This window comes from Saccopteryx bilineata, chromosome 10 (assembly GCF_036850765.1).
Source record: "Saccopteryx bilineata isolate mSacBil1 chromosome 10, mSacBil1_pri_phased_curated, whole genome shotgun sequence".
In the NCBI taxonomy this organism is placed as follows: Eukaryota; Metazoa; Chordata; class Mammalia; order Chiroptera; family Emballonuridae; genus Saccopteryx; species Saccopteryx bilineata.
This window is the reverse complement of record NC_089499.1, coordinates 7075706-7095953: the sequence shown is the minus strand read 5'-3', so window position 1 is coordinate 7095953 and position 20248 is coordinate 7075706. Positions and strand designations below refer to the sequence as shown.

Here is a 20248-nt window from a genome sequence, read left to right as displayed (position 1 = left end):
TCTGATAGCCTGGGCACCGCTGCCCTGGTCCCAGCTGGCTGTCACTGGAATGGGGGCCCTGTGCATTGTGCCAGCCAGCAAGCCACAGCAATCGGTCGAGCTGAGGCCTTTGGAGAGTCACGGGTGGAGGGGGCGGGCCTTGGCAAGAGCGAACAGGCAGGCTCACTAGCAGGGCAGGCCTAGCTCACACCGGCTTGGTAGGCGGGCTCAGGCTAAGTTTCACTTCCCGCCACTGCACCCAGTAGCAAGAATCAGCCAGAGTGCTGCCCCAGTCATTGCTGCCTGCCTGCTACTTGGTAAGTGAAGACCCCCAAGGGGCTGAGCAGGGTGGGAAGGCCAAGGGGTCCACCTGCCGTTCCTAGACTAAGTGGGCACAAGGGAGGACCCTCACCTTCCGCAGACAGTTAAGTGTGCTGATCCCACAAAGGAAGCCACCCACCGTCGGGCTTCCTGCCCTGAGAATAAGTCCTAGAGGTCATCACCAGTGCCTGCCGGTGCTGGGCCACCCTTCCCGCCTCCCTACCCTGGCCTGACACCTGATCCCTGAGCCTCTCACACCCACTCCCCTCCCCTGCTCCTCCCCAGGCCCAGTGGCAGGTACCCATCATGAGCTTGCCAGACCCGCCCCCAGGTCCCATGCAGACCCTCGTCTTCTTGGACCTGGAGGCCACTGGACTGCCAGGCTCCCAGCCCAAGATTACGGAGCTGTGCCTGCTGGCCGTCCCCAGATGTGCCCTGGAGAGCTCTCCCAGCCCGCAGGGGCCTCCGCGCACGGTGCCCCCACCGCCACGCATCGTGGACAAGCTCTCCCTGTGTGTGGCTCCAGGGAAGGCCTGCAGCCCGGCGGCCAGCGAGATCACGGGCCTGAGCACAGCGGCGCTGGCAGCGCACGGGCGTCAACGCTTCGATGCCGGCCTGGTGAGACTACTCCAAGCTTTCCTGCAGCGCCAGCCGCAGCCCTGGTGCCTTGTGGCACACAATGGCGACCGCTACGACTTCCCCCTGCTCCGGGCAGAGCTGGCCACACTGGGCCTTGCCAGTGCTCTGGACGGTGCCTTCTGTGTGGATAGCATCGCTGCCCTGAAGGCCCTGGAGCAGGCCGACAGTCCCCGGGAGCAAGGCGCGAGGAAGAGCTACAGCCTGGGCAACATCTACACCCGTCTGTACGGGCAGGCCCCGCCGGACTCGCACGTGGCCGAGGGGGATGTCCTGGCCCTGCTCAGTGTCTGTCAGTGGAGGCCGAGGGCCCTGCTGCGGTGGGTGGATGCTCACGCCAAGCCCTTCAGCACGGCCAGGCTTATGTATGGGGTCACAGCCTCTACTGCGACCAACTCAAGGTCACCCGCTGCCACAGCCCCTTCACTCCTGGCCAAAGGCACGGACACCAGCCCCAACCCTGGGGGGAGCAGGAGGCCCGAGGCCCTTCCTCCAGTGAAGGGCCCTGGGTCCTCACCCAGGGAGGGACTCCTGGCTCCGCTGGCTCCGCTGGGCCTGCTGGCCTTGCTGACCGTGGCGATAGCCACACTCTACGGGTTGTTCCTGGCCGCACCCGGGCAATAGGCCGAGAAGCCACATCTGACTAATAAAGACTCCACAGCACTAAGCACTCTCTTGCCTCCACCTTCCTTGGCAGCCTTCGCGCCTCCTGCATCTCTGCCCACACTCGGGCACCTGGAGTGAGGGCTGGGGGGATACAGAGGGTGGCACAGTCTTCGTCCCTTTGTCCCTCACTCTCCCTAGCAGGATAGTCAGATGTCAGAGCCCAATCAAGTAGAGAAAACATGGAAATCCAAGTGTTGGATGGAAACGGTACCCGGCCCACTTGCCAATGCCTGTAGCCGAGGTTCCGAGGAAAGAGGGCAGCAGCTCCAAACATCTGCATTTATTATAAACAAAAGTGCAGACCCCAGATGCAGAGACACAGCAACAAGTACAGAGCTGAGAGATCTGGTGAGACGGTAACAGGGACGGGGAAACACCGAGGTATTTGTCTCAGCCAGCAGCCACCTGGGACCCCCGTCCACCTTCGTCCAGACAGCCGGATGGGCCAGGTGACCCGCTGCCAGGACAGACTGTGCACCGGGGTAGAACACAGGAGCTGGGGATTCTGGGAGGCTGGAATGAGGGAAGCAGGAACTACCAGAGTCCGGAGCCATGGTCCCTCTCCTCTGTGGGCCAACTTCCCTCCAAACCCAGGGGTTCCAGCCTCACCGCTACTACTGCATACATTTTAAAACAGAGAACAGGTAAAATTTTTGGCTAAAAGTAAAAGAAAAACACTGCAGGGAAGACACCTGAGTGTGTAGGTGGACAGAGCCCACCCTGCCCACCTGTGTTGGGGGCCAGGGAAACCAGATCTGTGGGGGGATGTGGCCCCTCCAGGTGGTCCCAGGGAGGTTGCACAAACAGTCCAGGCAGACAGCTGTCAGGCGGGTGAGGCTCTCACTCGGGTGCTTTGTTATCAGAAGGCTGCCCACCTTCCACTGGGCATGTCATAGGCTCTGGGGAACTATGATATCAAACCCAGCTTAGCCAGGTCCCAAGCCTCACCCACTTCCTTGCATCGCAGCCCTGGTTCTCTGAAGGAAAGCACTCACCCTGGGGACCAGGCGTGGCCTTGAGCAGTGCCAGCCACTGCTGAAACCGGACCATGTGTGGGACTTGCTCACAGAAAGCTGTGCTATCCTCGTGTGACAAGCCCCACCTGGTCTCCCTGGGATGGCCTGGCAATGAACTCCTACCCTGTTCTTTGACTTTTAGTTCAGATTTCAAGGAAGTATAATTTGAAGTGAAGAATTTGTTGTCCCAGCAACTCTGGCAAGGATTATTCCCCACCTTTTCAGCATCACAAGTATACAAACAGGACACATACACAATCTGCATGAAGAGAAAAGGGCTGTGCGTGTACACACACACACACACACACACACAATGGAGCAAGTGGCAGCCAGAGATTCAGAGTGTGCTCAGTAGGCGGCCTTCGGGGGGTCCATGTAGGCCGGGTTGTAAGGAGGCTGGCTGGCAGAATAGGGTGTGGCTGCACCTCCTGAAAACAGAGAGGAAGTGGTTGGCTGTGGGCACCTCAGGAGCTCCAGGGCAAGGCAGGGTGAGCTGGCAGTGGTACTCACCAGACAGTGTCTCCTGGTAGGCAGGCGGGCCCATGGGCTGGGCCGGGTAGGGTGGTGGGTACTGCGTCGGGTAGGCTGACGCCACCATCCCTGGCTGCGGGGGAATGGGGTGGTAGCCCTGGTACGATGGCCCAGAGTAGCTGGGTGGCACACTTGGAGGCTGAGGGTAAGGGGCGTGCACCACGGTGGTGGACGTGGTGGTGGTCACGACCGCTGTAAAGAGAATCCCAGTCAGGACCCTCAGGCTGGCCGCCCCTCCCTCCAGCTCAGCCAAATCAAGGCCCCGGTCAGCTCCCTGGCTGCGCTGGAGGCTGCCCGGGGGTGAGGGCATACTTATACTTACGGCGGGGTTGGCAACACATCTTGTACAAACAACAGCAGGAGCAGGTGAAGCAGGCGATGATGGTGACAATGAAGAGCACAAAGATGGTCACGCCGATGGCTATAGTGGCCCCGAACCTGCCAAAAACTCAGTCGTGACCCAGGGCCTCTGAGCCCTAGTCAGGAGCAGCAGTCACAACCCAGCCATCCCTCTTACAGGAGGACTCTAGGCTACAGAGATAGAGCCACTTCCGGGTGTGTCGCGGGGGGGGGGGGGGGGGGGGGGCCTGTTCCAGCCTCGGTTTCCCCGTGGGTAAAATGGGGTTGTCAGTCGACGTGAAGTGCCATATCTGAAGTCCGTCCCGTGACCCACCCTCAAGAGCATGGGAGCTCTGTGCCTCTCGCCATCCACACATCTTGTCCACCCCACCAACCGAACAGCAAATGGTCACCCAGCACATGCCACAGCCAGGCACTGTGGTTTGAGCCAAAAACTCAGCGATGGGCGAGGCAGCTCAACTCACAGCCTCTGGGAGCCCACAGGCCACTGTAGGAGACAGAGTTGTAGACAGTGTGACTTGGGAAGCACAGGAGACAAAAATGGGGGAAGTTCCGGGAGAGCAGAGGCCAGCGTGTCCAAGACAGCAAGGAGCAGAATGTGGTGGGCCCAGCCTCTGCATCGGCCTGCTCACACTCGGGGCAGGGCAGTCCTGCTGTGACCTGAGCCTGCTGGGTGCCAGCACCATGCCAGGCGATCACACGCACCCCTGGGCTGCACAGGTGGGCTCACAAAGAGCCAGATGGATGACAAAGAGGGACTGGAGGTGGCCTGCCTTCTAGAAGAGGGGGCCTCCCTGCCTGAACCAGGCAGGTTAACCAGGATCACAACCGTGGAGGGCCTGCTCTTTGCGAAAGCAGCCCTGGACCAAAATGACTTTGGAGGACAGAGAGCACCCCTGCGACCCTCCCCTGTGCACAGAGGTCAAACTGTTCTAATAAAAGGCAACTGCTTCCTAAGTGCACCAGGCGCAGTCAACTCCGGAAGGAGGAGCCCGGTGAACTATGGGGCATCTCTTGAGGCCCTGGGACAACTGTGGGCCCCACCCTGCCCTGTTGGAGGGGCTTCCACATCCCAGACAGGTAGCACCCTGGCAGGGCCCTGCGCCACAGCCTAGGGGCAGATGACCAGGGACAAACCTTCACACTGCAGACTCCTCAAAAATACACAACCGGCCTGACCATGCGGTGGCGCAGTGGATAGAGCGTCGGACTGGGATGCAGAGGACCCAGGTTCAAGACCCCGAGCTCGCCAGCTTGAGCGCGGGCTCATCTGGTTTGAGCAAAAGCCCACCAGCTTGAACCCAAGGTCGCTGGCTTGAGCAAGGGGTTACTCGGTCTGCTGAAGGCCCAAGGTCAAGGCACATATGAGAAAGCAATCAATGAACAACCAAGGTGTTGCAACGCGCAATGAAAAACTAATGATTGATGCTTCTCATCTCTCTCTGTTCCTGTCTGTCTGTCCCTGTCTATCCCTCTCTCTGACTCACTCTCTGTCTCTGTAAAAAAAAAATTAAAAAAAAAAATACACAACTGCATTTGCCAAACAGGACCTCGAAGTGAGTAGGTGTCTTCTTGCCCAACAGAGGAGCCATCGTCTGCTCCTCCCTCATCCACAAGCTCCTCCCAGTCGCTCTGCCGACCCAGGAAATGGGGAAACACACATTCACGCACAATGAGGAACACATGAGTGCAGAGCCATCCCCTTCAGTCTCACCTTCGGTCTCTGTGTCTCTCACTCACACACACACACACACACACCATATGGCACCCAAGCTCACCCCATGTTAGCTTCCACCTTTACTCAGGGTCCTCCTGGCACTGCCTGCCACCTTTCCATGCTGGGCCACTCAGTTTCAATCCCCTCCCCTTCTGGAGAAAAGGAAAGTGAATCTCCTGGGCCCTCCCCTATCCTGACGTCAGCGGCAGGAAGGATAGACATTGGACCGTCTTAAAGACACAGCACCAGTGTTAACTAGATGCACAGAAACAATGGGCAGGGCTTGCTTAAGGCAAAGAAGCCTTTTAGTAAAGACGCTGTAGGCCTGGGACGCGACCACCCACTATGACCTGCCCAGTTAGGAATTTGTGATCAGATCACCCTGTGAAGTTACTTTCCACAGAACCACTTTTTTTTTTTTTTCCTATACCGATTCTGGGTAGACCCATCAGTCTAGCATACCTTTTATATCAGAATAGATTTATAGCTCAAAGGACTCAAACATAATGCAGATATATCTAAACTAGGGGTGACCATGGACTTCCTGGTTTTCCCGGGCTTCATGGAATGCTAGGATTAAAAGGTGAAATGGGCCCCAAAGGAGATAAAGGATCACGTGGATTTTATGGCAAAAAGGTAAAAGGGTAAGATCGCTTTTCCTGGCCTTCCTGGCCGTTCTGGAGAAGCAGGAAGACACGAAAAGGGTGGATTAATGGGTGGTCCCGGTTACAGGTATTAACAACAAGATTTCTGTAATTTATTTTTTTAATTTTTTACATTTTTACTTACTGATTTTAGTGATAGAAGAAGGGAGAAGGAGAGAGAGGGGGAGAGAGGGAGAGGGAGAGAGAGAGAGACAGACAGAGAGACAGATAGGAACATCCAACTGTTCCTGTATGTGCCTGGACTGGGGATCGAACTGGCAATCTCTGTGCTCTTCCAGACAACATCCTAACCAACCGATCTATCCAGCCAGGGCACACAGGAGAAACGCCCATCTGCTTCTCCACCCCTCCCCCTCTTTCCTCTCTCTCTTCCCCTCCCGCAGCCGAGGCTCCATTGGAGCAAAGATGGCCCGGGCACTGGGGATGGCTCCTTGGCCTCTGCCCCAGGTGCTGGAGTGGCTCTGGTCGCGGCAGAGCGATGCCTCGGAGGGGCAGAGCGTCGCCCCTGGTGGGCGTGCCGGGTGGATCCCGGTCGGGCGCATGCGGGAGTCTGTCTGACTGTCTCTCCCCGTTTCCAGCTTCAGAAAAATACAAAAAAAAAAAAAAAAGTTCCAGCCTGACCACTGGTGGCACAGTGGATAAAGTGTTGACCTGTAGCAGTGAGGTCGCTGGTTCGAATCCCTGGGTTTGCCTGGTCAAGGCACATACAGGAAGCAACTACTATGAGGTAATGCTTCCTGCTCCTCTAACCCCCCTTTCTCTCTGCTTTCTCTAAAATGAATAAATAAAATCTAAAAAAAAAAAATGTTCCAGTATTAGACTTCTTTATATATGACATTTGGTGTAAAATTAATGAGCTAAAAGTTGTTTTACTATAATTTTAAACGATACTAGATTTCTTTTAAGTCTACTGTGAATTCTTATGTGTTAGAAATAAACTCCCAGATTTTGTTTTGAAAGAAAGAAAAAGATGCAGTGTGTCCCAGGCACCCAGGAGCAGGGAGGAGGCCAGGCGCTCGGGCTGCCTCTTCAGATCGATCGGCCTCCCTAGCCAGGCTGGCCCCAGCTAGTCTCTCATGGTGGCCTTCCACCCCCCTGTCCAGGACAGTGCTGCCCCAGGGGGAGAGACACCCCGCCTCAGTGTGCCAGCCACGCTCCTGCTCAGCCTGTTACAGCTGCCCTCTCCTTGGTGGGCACACCTTCAGCTGCCCCAGCCCACCAGCAGGACCTTGGGGTCCCCTCTGCCACCCTGCCAGGTCTGATCATGTCACTTCCTGCTCAAAAGCCTACTGTGCCTCCTGTAGCTCTTGGGGTCATTCAGAAATTTGCTTTAGGCCTGGCCAGGTAGCTCAGTTGGTTAGAGCGTTGTCCCAACATGCAGAGGCTGCAGGTTTGATCCCTGGTCAGGGCACGTACAGGAATCAACCAGTAACGGCATGAATGATTGGAAGAGCAAATTGATGTTTCTCTCTTTCTCCCAGAGAGAGAGAGGAAGGGAGAAAGAGAGAGAGAGGAAGGGAGAAAGAGAGAGAGGGGAAGGGAGAGAGAGGAGGGAAGGGAGAGAGAGAGAGAGGGGAAGGGAGAGAGAGAGAGGACAGGAAAAAGAGAGAGGAAAGAAGAGAGAGAGGGGAAAGGAGAAAGAGAGAGAGAGGAAGGGAGAAAGAGAGAGAGAGAGAGAGGAAAGGAGAAAGAGAGAGAGAAGAAAGGAGAAAGAGGGAGAGAGGAAGGGAGAAAGAGAGGAAAGGAGAAAGAGAGAGAGAGGAAGGGAGAAAGAGGGAGAGAAAAACATCAATCTGTTTCTGTATTTGTGCCCTGACCAGGGATCAAACCAGCAACCTCTGCTTATCCATCCAGATGAGGCTCTATGATGCTCTCACCAACCAAGCTATCCAGCCAGGGCAATAAAATTTATTTTAATTTGCTTTATAATTTACTTGTTACATTGTCTGTATGTGTGTGTACCTTATATATTATACACTGCTCACAAATATTAGGGGGTATTTTATCGCTTCATATTCATTTATCCTCCTCATTTTTGTGAGCATGATAGCTGACAATAAAAGATGGGGAAAAACTAGGATGTGTCTCACCAGATAGTAAAACTTACAATGCAGCAGATTTTAAACTTTAGAGTCTAACTACAGTAAGACCTGTGTGGTCCAGGACCCCATCCTGCCGCCCCTGTACTGCAGCCACACCACCTCCCTTCCCAGCATCGGAAAGCACCGTGCTGTGCCCTATTTCAGGGTCTTCGCACGCCCATGCAGCTCCTCCTGCCTGGCCCACCCTTCTCTTCTTTCCACGCCCACATTAATTCCTGTTTACCTTTCACCCCTCAGCTTAAAACATCATCTCCTCAGAGGCAGATGACTACGCAGGCGAGGTCAGGCTCCTTGCTGAACACTCTTACAGAAGCAGACCCCTGTGCACCTGTTGAAGAGCATTCACTCTTTCTTGAGAGCATTTGAGTGACGTGCACCCTGCCTCCCAGCCTGTGGGTTCGTGGAGGCACAGACTGCACCTGCTCTGGGCTTTCACTGGCTCTCCAGTGCCTGGCACACAGTAGGTGCTCAGTAAGTCCTGACGAATGAACCAATTCACTCAGAGACATGAGCACCTAGGACTGCCAGGCACGATGCTCTAAGGAAGTGCAATCTTTGAGGGGTGACGGTATAGTGTGGCAGGGGCCCCTGGCCACAAAGCTCACAGTCGTCATGGAACACTGCCTCTGACAGGAATGGCGCCTCCGAGGCTGGGGCTACCTCCCAGATCAAGGAGTGTAAAGGCCAAGTTCAGAAGGCAGATGGGCCTGACCAGGCGGTGGCGCAGTGGATAGAGTGTCAGACTGGGATGTGGAGGACCCAGGTTCGAGACCCCAAGGTCGCCAGCTTGAGCGCGGGCTCATCTGGTTTGAACAAAGCTCACCAGCTTGGACCCAAGGTCGCTGGCTTGAGCAAGGGGTTACTCGGTCTGCTGAAGCCCCCTGGTCAAGGCACATATGAGAAAGCAATCAATGAACAACTAAGGAGCCACAACAAAGAATTGATGTTTCTCATCTCTCTTCCTTCCTGTCTGTCCCTCTCTCTGACTCTCTGTCTCTGCCACACACAAAAAAGAAGAAGTAGCCTGACCGGGCGGTGGCACAGTGGATAGAGCATTGGACTGGGATGCGGAAGGACCCAGGTTCAAGACCCCAAGGTCTCCAGCTTAAGCGCGGGCTCATCTGGCTTGAGCAAAAAGCTTGCCAGTTTGTGTTCAGGGTCACTGGCTTGAGCAAGAGGTTCTCGGTCTGCTGAAGGTCCGCAGTCAAGGCACATATGAGAAAGCAATCAATGAACAACTAAGGTGTCGCAACGAGAAACTGATGATTGATGCTTCTCATCTCTCTCCGTTCCTGTCTGTCTGTCCTTATCTATCCCTCTCTCTGACTCTCTCTCTGTTTCTGTAAAAATAAATTAATTAAAAAAAATTTTCCAAAAAAAAAAAGAAGAAGAAGGCGGCAGAATGGGGCAGCCTTCAGGAGGCCAAAGATTTCCGATGTTCAGATCAGAAAGAGCTGTCTCTGGAGCTGAGACACCAGATCTCATCACAATGCTGACAAGGCAGCAGACCAGCTGTGACACAGTGCATGTGAGAGCCACAGAAAGGACACTGTGAGGACTGGGAGCCAGCACATGGTCATTGTGCCCACGGTTCCCTGAGGGACCTCCCTGCCTTTCCCCTGCCGGTCACAGGAAAGCCGGGGCCCAGGGTCACCGTGGCCTGCCTGGGACCATAGCCAGAGGTTCTACCATTCAGTTGCCTAAAAACACACCAGGCCTGCCAGAGCATCCCATTCTCACGAAGTATGAGTCATGAGACCTGCACAGTGGCAACAAGACACAGCAGGAACTTGGCAAAGGGGACTGGAGTTGGGGAGACTGGGTTGTTTCCTGGCCCCCTAATATGAGGACCCTGACATAGTAACCATGACCCATCACCATGCACTCAGGTACTGCCATCGCCCCAATCACTGTCACCATTGTCACCATTACCCCAGCACCATATATCTACCACGAGCATATCCCTCTCCCCTCTCCCTCAACACCATCTCATCATAACTGCCTCCTATCACCATGCACTGCCGGTCACCCCATCACATGTCCCCATTGCTGTCATAACTGCCAGCCTCTACCCATCACCGTGCACTCACCACCCACCATCCACTGTGCACTCTCCACCATCCGCCGTGTACTCACCTCCATCCGCCGTGCACTCACCTCCATCCGCCGTGCACTCTCCACCATCCACCGTGCACTCTCTCCACCATCACCATGCACTCTCTCCACCATCCACCGTGCACTCACCTCCATCCACCGTGCACTCTCTCCACCATCACCATGCACTCTCTCCACCATCCACCGTGCACTCCACCATCGCCATGCACTCTCTCCACCATCCACCGTGCACTCCACCATCGCCGTGCACTCTCCACCATCCTCCGTGCACTCCACCATCGCCGTGCACTCTCCACCATCCACCGTGCACTCCACCATCGCCGTGCACTCTCCACCATCCACCGTGCACTCCACCATCGCCGTGCACTCTCCACCATCCACCGTGCACTCCACCATCGCCATGCACTCTCCACCATCCGCTGTGCACTCCACCATCGCCGTGCACTCTCCACCATCCTCCGTGCACTCCACCATCGCCGTGCACTCTCCACCATCCACCGTGCACTCCACCATCCACCGTGCACTCCACCATCGCCGTGCACTCACCTCCATCCGCCGTGCACTCCACCATCGCCGTGCACTCACCTCCATCCGCCGTGCACTCCACCATCGCCGTGCACTCTCCATCATCCTCCGTGCACTCCACCATCGCCGTGCACTCTCCACCATCCTCCGTGCACTCCACCATCGCCGTGCACTCACCTCCATCCGCCGTGCACTCCATCACCATGCACTCTCCACCATCCACCGTGCACTCCACCATCGCCGTGCACTCTCCACCATCACTGTGCACTCTCCACCATCCACCGTGCACTCCACCATCACCGTGCACTCCACCATCACCGTGCACTCTCCATCATCCGCTGTGCACTCCATCATCACCGTGCACTCTCCACCATCCACCGTGCACTCACCACCATCTGCCGTGCACTCCACCATCCACCGGCACCCAGCACCCCACACTCTCTGCCTTTGCTCACCTGCACTCAGCAGCCACCTGCACGCCCCCTCATCCACATCAGTATGAACACCAATCCTTGGCCTTTCAAATGTCAACCCCCAATTAATCACTCCCATCCCCAGCACCCCAGCGAAATCATAAGGACACAACTTCCAAACATAAGGATCAAGGGCCCTGGTGGTCAGACACGGTGACAACTGCCAGGTAACAGCTTTCACGGGGCCCCGCAGCCCTCATCCTAGCCCCCTTGTATCCCCTTATCAACTCTGCCAGAAAGACGCACCCCGCCTGCTGGTTTTATTTACCCTGGCATGGGGTCACTGTCCATGTCGATGTCATTCAGCGACGAGGCCAGCTGCTCCAGACTGTCCTCCACTTGCGTACTGACGCTGGCCAATCTGCAGAGAGAAAGCCTCCTGATTAACACACCAAGCTGCACCAGCACACCAGGAACAAACACATATGACGTGAGCGCACACACCACATGGAACAGACACAAAAGCCAGCTCAGTACTGGGCCACCACGCAGGCGGCCCTGATGGCGTCCTGGATGATTAGTGCGGGTCTCAGGCTACAATGTCACACTTTCTTCTCAAGTGCACAGAACAGACCACATGCGAGGCCACAAAACAAGTCTCAACCGATCTGAAAAGACAGCTGTCATACAAAGTATCCTCCCTACTCACAGTAAAATGCAGTTAGAAATCAGTAACAGAAGATTACAATACCACAATGTTAAAAAACAAAAAAACATGCTAAAAATAACTACACCTTGGGAAACTAACATGGCACTAAAAACAAAACCAAACCAAACCCTGTGGGTTAAGAAATCATAAAGGAAATGAGAAAACATGTAAAATTGAGTAAGAAGGAAGATACAGCAGGTCAAAATTTGTGAAACACAGCTAAAGTAGCTCTTAGAGAAAACATAACTTTATTTATTGTTATATATTTATGTATTTATTCTGACTGAGAGGAGGGGAGATAAACAGAGTCCAGCATGCGCCCTGACTGGGATCCACCCAGCAACCCCCATCGGAGGCCAATGCTCAAATCAACCGAGCTGTCCTCAGCGTCCCAGGACCAACGCTTGAACCAGCCCAGCCACTGGCTGCGAGAAGGGGAGAGAGAGAGAAGGGGGAAAGGGAAAGGAAGAGAAACAGGTTGATTCTCATGTGGGCCCTGACCAGGGATGGAACCTGGGATGTCCACATTCCGAGCTGGCATTCTATCCATTTTGCCAACTGCCCAGGGCCAAAGAGGAAACAACTTAAATAGTGAGATGTATTAAACTTAACAAGATGGGAAAAAAAACAGTGCAAACCCCTAAAATAAGGACTTAATAAAGGTAAGTGCAAAAATAAAAGAGAACAGCCACAGCCTGACCAGGCGGTGGCGCAGCGGATGGAGCATCGGACTGGGATGCAGAGGACCCAGGTTCGAGACCCCGAGGTCGCCAGCTTGAGCGCAGGTTCATCTGGTTTGAGCAAAAGCTCACCAGCTTGGACCTAAGGACGCTGGCTCGAGCAACAGGTTTCTTGGTCTGTTGTAGCCCCACGGTCAAGGCACATATGAGAAATTAATCAATGAACAACTAAAGAACCGCAACAAGGAGTTGATGTTTCTCATCTCTCTCCCTTCCTGTTTGTCCCTCTCTCTGACTCTCTCTGTCTCTGCCACAAAAAAAAAAAAAAAAAAAACCCACAAAAAATAGAGATTAACAAAACCAAAGCTGCTTGATCTCTGGCAAGATCAAAAAAAGGAGAAATGAAAAAATAAAAGAGAAATGATACAAAAGAAAAAAATGCAGAATTTTAAAAAAGGGGAAATAACTATAGGGACAACAGAGATTTTATTTTTAAAGATTTTATTCATTTTAGAGAGGATGGGGGAGAAAGAAAGAGGGGGAGAATGAGAGGAGAGGGGGATGGAGGGGGAGAAAGAGAGAGGGAAGCATCAACTCCCACATGTGCCTTGACCAGGCAAGCCCAAGGTTTTGAACCAGTGACCCCAGTGTTCCATGTTGACGCTTTATCCACTGCACCACCACAGGTCAGGCACAAGAGATTTTTAAAATAATAACCTCATTCGGATTCTGATTAGAATAAACTACCCATGAAAAGACATTTCTGAAACAAGTAGAGTCAACTAAAGACAGATTAGTATTGAAACCTATTAATGAATCACTGTTAATTAATTGTACCAAATGTGTTATGATACAGTGGTTATACTTCTTTTTAAAGGGTTCACTTGTGCTGATAAAATGAGCATTTAAGAAGAAATGTTTATAATGTCTGGGATTTGCTTTTAAATACTCCAGAAAAAAAAGTGATGAGAGATATGTAGAGCAGCAGAGTCAGTGTGCTGGTAACCACAGAAGTACGTGATGGATATACTGAGCTATTATATTATTCTCTGCCTTTGTACTTAAAAATTTCCGGGCCTGACCAGGCGGTGGCGCATTGGATAGAGCGTCAGACTGGGATGCAGAGGACCCATGTTTGAGACCCCAAGGTCACCAGCTTGAGTGCGGGCTAATCTGGTTTGAGAAAAAGCTCACCAGCTTGGACCCAAGGTCACTGGCTTGAGCAAGGGGTACTCGGTCTGCTGAAGAGCCGCGGTCAAGGCACATATGAGAAAGCAATCAATGAACAACTAAGGTGTCGCAACGAAAAACTGATGATTGATGCTTCTCATCTCTCTCCGTTCCTGTCTGTCTGTCCCTATCTATCCCTCTCTCTGACTCTGTCCCTGTAAAAAAAAAAAAAAATTCCAGAATTAAATGTAAAACAAAATCAAATTTGAAAGCATTAGGAACATGTTTTAGAAGGACTGAGATTTTATTTATTGATTTATTAAACTGAGGCAAAAATATTTTTAAAAATCAGTGTACAGGCGTGCCCTCGGGAGCATAACCACTTGAATCTTTTTTTTTTTTTTTTTTTTTTTTTGTATTTTTCTGAAGCTGGAAACGGGGAGGCAGTCAGACTCCCACATGCACCCAACTGGGATCCACCAGACACGCCCACCAGGAGGCGATGCTCTGCCCATCTGGGGCGTCGCTCCACTGCAACCAGAGCCATTCTAGCGCCTGAGGCAGAGGCCATAGAGCCATCCTCAGCGCCCGGGCCAACTTTGCTCCAATGGAGCCTTGGCTGCGGAAGGGGAAGAGAGAGACAGAGAGGAAGGAGAGGGGGAGGGGTGGAGAAGCAGATGGGCGCTTCTCCTGTGTGCCCTGGCCGGGAATCGAACCCGGGACTCCTGCATGCCAGGCTGATGCTCTACCACTGAGCCAACCGGCCAGAGCCTTGCATCTCCTTTTTGAGTGAAATTTCTTTCTCATAAACTCTACAGATCTCCACATTACATTTTTATTTTCCTTTTTTTTTTTTTTTTTTGAAAGAGAGAAAGAAAGAGGAAGGGAGAGAGGTGAGAAGCATCAACTCATAGTTGCTTTACTTTAGTTGTTCACTGATTGCTTCTCATACATGCCTTGACTGGGGATTGGACCTCGGGTTCAAGCCGAGCCATTGAACCCTTATTCAAGCTGGAAATCTTTGGGCTCAACCCAAAGACCTTGGGCTTTCAAGCCAGCAACCTTTGGGCTCATGTTGACAATCCCACATTCAAGCAGCAACCCTGAGCTCAGCCAGTGACCTCAGCATTCTGGGTGGATGCTCCATCCACTGTGCCACCACATGTCAGGTGGTCCCCATGATACCTGCAACCAGGGGAGCAATGAACAGTGGCAACTCTTCCCGGCTAACCCCCTGAAGCTGTCTCCAAGACCCCCTTTCTCTCACTTCCCAGAGAGCAGAAAGCAGCCCTGCGTAGGCTCTTCTGTTGCTTCTTCTATTCTAAGCCCTTCCTTGTTTCACTGTCCCCAGCTTTAATAAAATATACTCTCAAAAAAAAAAAATCAGGCCCTGGCCGGTTGGCTCAGTGATAAGAGCGTTGGCCTGGCGTGCAGAAGTCCCGGGTTCGATTCCCAGCCAGGGCACATAGGAGAAGTGCCCATCTGCTTCTCCACCTCTCCCCCTCTCCTTCCTCTCTGTCTCTCTCTTCCCCTCCCGCAGCCAAGGCTCCACTGGAGCAAAAGATGGCCTGGGCGCTGGGGATGGCTCCTTGGCCTCTGCCCCAGGCGCTAGAGTGGCTCTGGTCAAAACAGAGTGACGCCCGGAGGGGCAAAGCATCGCCCCCTGGTGGGCATGCCAGGTGGATCCCGGTCAGGCGCATGCGGGAGTCTGTCTGACTGTCTCTCCCCGTTTCCAGCTTCAGAAAAATACACACACACAAAAAAAATCAGCCTAGCCTGACTTATGGTGGCGCAGCGGATAAAGCGTCGACCTGGAAATGCTGAGGTCACCGGTTTGAAACCCAGGGCTTGCCAGATCAAGGCACACACGAGAAGCAACTACTTTGAGTTGATGCTTCCTGCTCCTCCCCTACCCCCTTTCTCTCATTTTCTCTCCTTTGTAATAAATCAATAAATAAAATCTTAGCTTGACCTTTGGTGGTGTAGTGGATAAAGTGTTGACCAGGCTTGCCTGGTCAAGGTACATTTGAGAAGCAACTACTATGAGCTGATGCTTCCTGCTCCTCTTCTTCTTTTCTCTATCACTCTCTAAAATCAATAAATAAAATCTTGCCTGACCTGTGGTGGCGCAGTGGATAAAGCGTCGACCTGGAAATGCTGAGGTCGCCGGTTCGAAACCCTGGGCTTGCCTGGTCAAGGCACATATGGGAGTTGATGCTTCCTGCTCCTCCCCCCTTCTCTCTCTCTGTCTCTCTCTCCTCTCTCTGTCTCTCTGCTCTCTAAAAATGAATAAATAAAATTAAAAAAAATTTTTTTTTAATAAATAAAATCTTTAAATAAATAAATAAAATCTTAAAAAAAAAAATCAGCCCAGCCTGACCAGGCAGTGGCGCAATAGATAGGGCATCAGACTGGGATGCAAAGGACCCAGGTTTGAAACCCTGAAGTCGCCTGCTTGAGTGCAAGCTCATTTGTTTAGACCCCAACTTGAGTGCTGGGGTCGCTGGCTTGAGTGCATGGGTCACTGGCTTGGGCGTGGGGGTCGCTGGCTTGAGTGTGGGATTATAGATATGACCCCATAGTCACTGGGTTGAGCCCAGATGTTGTTGGCTTACAGCCCAAGGTTGCTGACTTGAGCAAGGGGTCACTGGCTCGGCTGTAGCCTTCTTCCTTCCCTCAGTCAAGGCACATACAAGAAAGTAATCAATGAACAACTAAGGGGCTGAAAAAAAGAACTGATGCTTCTCATCACTCTCCTTCCTGTCTGTCTGTTTCTGTCTGTCCCTCTCTCTGTCTCTCCAAAAAAAAAAAAAAAAAAAAAAAGGCCCTGCCCGGTTGGCTCAGCGGTAGAGCGTCGGCCTGGCGTGCGGGGGACCCGGGTTTGATTCCCGGCCAGGGCACATAGGAGAAGCGCCCATTTGCTTCTCCACCCCCACCCCCTCCTTCCTCTCTGTCTCTCTCTTCCCCTCCCGCAGCCAAGGCTCCATTGGAGCAAAGATGGCCCGGGTGCTGGGGATGGCTCCTTGGCCTCTGCCCCAGGCGCTAGAGCGGCTCTGGTCGCGGCAGAGCGACACCCCGGAGGGGCAGAGCATCGCCCCCTGGTGGGCAGAGCATCGCCCCTGGTGGGCGTGCCAGGTGGATCCCAGTCGGGCTCATGCGGGAGTCTGTCTGACTGTCTCTCCCCGTTTCCAGCTTCAGAAAAATACCAAAAAAAAAAAATCAGCCTAGGCTCTGGTGGTTCAGTGGACAGAGAGCTGACCTGGAACACTGAGGTCCCTGGTTTAAAACTCTGGGCTTGCCTGGTCAAGGCACATAAAACAAGCAACCAATGAACAGCTACAGTGAACCAACAACTTCGCATTCCCCACCCCCTCTGTATAAATCAATAACTAAAATCTTAAAAAAAAACAGTCAGTATGCAGGCTTTGGTGAGCAACGACACAGTGGAGGGTACCAACGTGGGATCCAGTGGTGGGGAGTCTGGGAAGAAAGACCCCTGCAGGTGAGCCTCGAAAAAGAAACCCTTTTTCTTCTGGGGGCAGGCGCCAATTTCAGAGGCCAGTTAGAGGCCGAGCGGAACTCCTGAAAGCCTCAGGCGACAGAGACTAGATCCAGAGCCCACCCGGTGGGAGACCCCGTTGAATCCTACTCAGCTGGGCTGCGACCTGAAAAGCTGCACCCCAAGAAGAAGGGAGAAACCGAGTAGACAGCTCAACTTCTCATCATCAGTCTCTGCAGTCAGGCAACGTGATCTCAGAGTGCGGCATCCCCGACGAAAGCAACATAAATCCTCCCCGGAGGAAATCCTAAGCTCCAAATTTCTACAATCAATTTTGCAAATGCAATGTCAAGGCACACAAGTCAAATATTTTCAGGAATACGAGATTAGACAACATAAATAGAAAACAAAGAAAACTACAGACAATTGAAATATTCACAGGGGCTTCAAATACTAAAGTTGTCAGCCTGACCTCTGGTGGCGCAGTGGATAAAGTGTCAACCTGGAAATTCTGAGGTTGCCGGTTCAAAACCCCGGACTTGCCCAGTCAAGGCACATATGGGAGTTGATACCTCCAGCTCCTCCCCTCTTCTCTCTCTCCCTCTCTCTCTCCACCCCCCCTAAAATGAATAAATAAAATCTTTTTTAAAAAAAAAGGAGTCAGATATGGACATTAAAATAACAACACTATACACGGTTCATGGAGATTAAAGAAAATATTAAACATTTCAAGAGAATCTGAAATATAAGAAAACAAATAAAAATTATAGAACTAAAAAATAATACAGCAAATTAATAATTAGATACAACTTAAGGACATAATTTAAGAACTAGAGGATAGGTCCAAATAAATATATGTAGACTGAACCCCAAGGACACAAAGAGATGAGATGGTCAGTGTAAATATAGAAAACAGTAGGAGAAATATGAAATAGAGTTATAAAAGGTCTAATATATATGTAATTAGAGTCCTAAAAGGAGAGGAATAATGGGGCAGAAGCAATCTTTAAAGATAAATGCTGCAAATTTTCCCAAACTGAAGAAAAACAGCCAATGATTCCAGAAGTATAGTAAACCACAAGCAGCATAAATGAAAAGAAAACCACATCTACACACATGATGGTAAAACTGCTGAAAACCAAATTACAAAGAGAAAATCTGAAAAGTCGTCAGAGAAAAGACATTACTTGCAAAGGAGCAATAATAAAACTGTCAGCTGATTTCTCAACAGACACAATAGCCATCAGAAGACAATGGAATGAAAGCTTTCAAGTGTTGAAAGAAGTTGATAACTGCCAACCTAGAACTCTATAACCAGGAAAAATACCCTTTAAGAAGGAAGGTGACAAACATAAAAAAAAAAAAAAAAAAAAAAAAAGAAGAAGGAAGGTGAAATAAAGACATTTTCAGGCAAATAAAAACCAAGAAAATTTGACACCAGCAGATCTGCATTAAAAGGTAAAAGAGGCCCTGGCCGGTTGGCTCAGCGGTAGAGCGTCAGCCTAGCGTGCGGAGGACCCGGGTTCGATTCCCGGCCAGGGCACACAGGAAAGCGCCCATTTGCTTCTCCACCCCTCCGCCGCGCTTTCCCTCTCTGTTTCTCTCTTCCCCTCCCGCAGCCAAGGCTCCATTGGAGCAAAGATGGCCCGGGCGCTGGGGATGGCTCTGTGGCCTCTGCCCCAGGCGCTAGAGTGGCTCTGGTCGCAACATGGCGACGCCCAGGATGGGCAGAGCATCGCCCCCTGGTGGGCAGAGTGTCGCCCCTGGTGGGCGTGCCGGGTGGATCCCGGTCGGGCGCATGCGGGAGTCTGTCTGACTGTCTCTCCCTGTTTCCAGCTTCAGAAAAAAAAAAAAAAAAAACAAAAGGTAAAAGAAACATGATTATCAAATGAAGCTTAAAGAAGTAGGAAGCACTAAGAAGCAACAGAGAGCCTGAATGGTGGTGGCGCAGTGAATAGAGCATCAACCTGGGACCCCGTGGTCACTGGCTTGCACGCGGGATCACCAGCTTGAAACCAAAAATCTCTGGCTTGAGCCCAAGGTCGCTGGCTTGAGTCTAAGGTCGCTGGTTTGAGCCCAAGGTTGCTGGCTTAAGCAAGGGGTCACTGGTTCGGCTGGAGCCCCCCCACCCCATCAAGGCACGTATGAGAAGCAATCAATGAACATCTAAAGTGCCACAACTATGAGGTGATGCTTCTCATCTCTCTCCCTTCCTATCTGTCTCTATTGCCCTCCCTCCCTCCCTCTCTCTCTCTCAAAAAAAAAATAAAATCTGTAATCGCTCAGTCATTAAGCAGACAAAAACCACTAAGGCTACAAAAGATCTAAATACTGTTATCAACCCACTTTGACCTAATGACACTTATAAAACACTACACTCAACAACTACAAAATATACAATCTTTTCAAGTACATATGAAATATTCACCAAGGTATAATATATGCTGGGTCATAAATGAACCTCAGTAAACTTCAAAATACTTAAATATTAGGAGAAAACAACACAATAAGGTATTACTACACAGCCACCAAAATAACTAAAATTAAAACGTTCTAGGAAATAGAAATGATCTATATTGTGACTGAGGTGTTATACATGAGAAATACATTTAGTATTTCAAACTGAAAACATTAAGATCTGTGCATTTTACTGCATGCAACTGCACCTCAATTTACTTTTTTTTTTTTTAAGGTTTTATTTACTCAGCCTGACCTGTGATGGCGCAGTGGATAAAGCATCAACCTGGAATGCTGAGGTCGCTGGTTTAAACCCGGTCAAGGCACATATAGGAAGCAATTACTACAAGGTGATGCTCCCTGCTTCTCCCCTTCTCCCCCCTCTTTATCTCTCTCTCTCTCTACCCCTTTCCCTAAAAATCACTTTAAAAAAAAAATACATATATGTGTGTGTGTGTGTGTATGTGTGTGTGTATATATATATATATATATATATATATATATAATTTATTCATTTTAGAGAGGAGAGAGAGAGAGTAGGGAAGGAGGAGCAGGAAGCATCGACTCCCATATGTGCCTTGACCAGGCAAGCCCAGGGCTTCGAACCAGTGACCTCAGGGTTCCAGGTCGACACTTTATCCATTGCGCCACTGCAGGTCAGGCCTGCACCTCAATTTAAAGAAAGAT

At 51.5% G+C, this 20248-nt stretch overlaps 2 protein-coding genes across 4 annotated transcripts in view; one reads left to right on the top strand and one right to left on the bottom strand.

Annotated features, from left to right (window-relative positions):
- The first annotated feature begins 159 nt into the window (after positions 1-159).
- TREX1 (three prime repair exonuclease 1) lies at positions 160-1603 on the top strand. The gene is made up of 2 exons (XM_066244950.1): positions 160-296; positions 586-1603. The coding sequence occupies exon 2, from the start codon at positions 607-609 to the stop codon at positions 1558-1560; it is 954 nt and encodes a 317-aa protein (XP_066101047.1). The 5' UTR covers positions 160-296; positions 586-606; the 3' UTR covers positions 1561-1603.
- A 264-nt stretch (positions 1604-1867) lies between these two features.
- The window catches only part of SHISA5 (shisa family member 5), a 28547-nt gene continuing 10166 nt past the window's right edge, over positions 1868-20248 (bottom strand). For 2 of the 3 annotated variants that reach the window (XM_066245053.1, XM_066245054.1), the window contains 4 exons: positions 11375-11467; positions 3472-3587; positions 3129-3341; positions 1868-3046 (listed from right to left, as the gene is read on the bottom strand). In XM_066245053.1, the coding sequence (XP_066101150.1) occupies positions 2967-3046; positions 3129-3341; positions 3472-3587; positions 11375-11467 (502 nt within the window). In that variant the 3' untranslated portion in view covers positions 1868-2966. Of the gene's footprint in view, positions 3047-3128; positions 3342-3471; positions 3588-5287; positions 5441-11374; positions 11468-20248 lie in introns of those variants that run through there. The other variant, XM_066245055.1, reaches the window with a different exon arrangement.

Excerpts from the sequence above, each read along its gene's own strand:
- TREX1 (XM_066244950.1), top strand. The coding sequence starts at position 607 with ATGAGCTTGCCAGACCCGCCCCCAGGTCCCATGCAGACCCTCGTCTTC.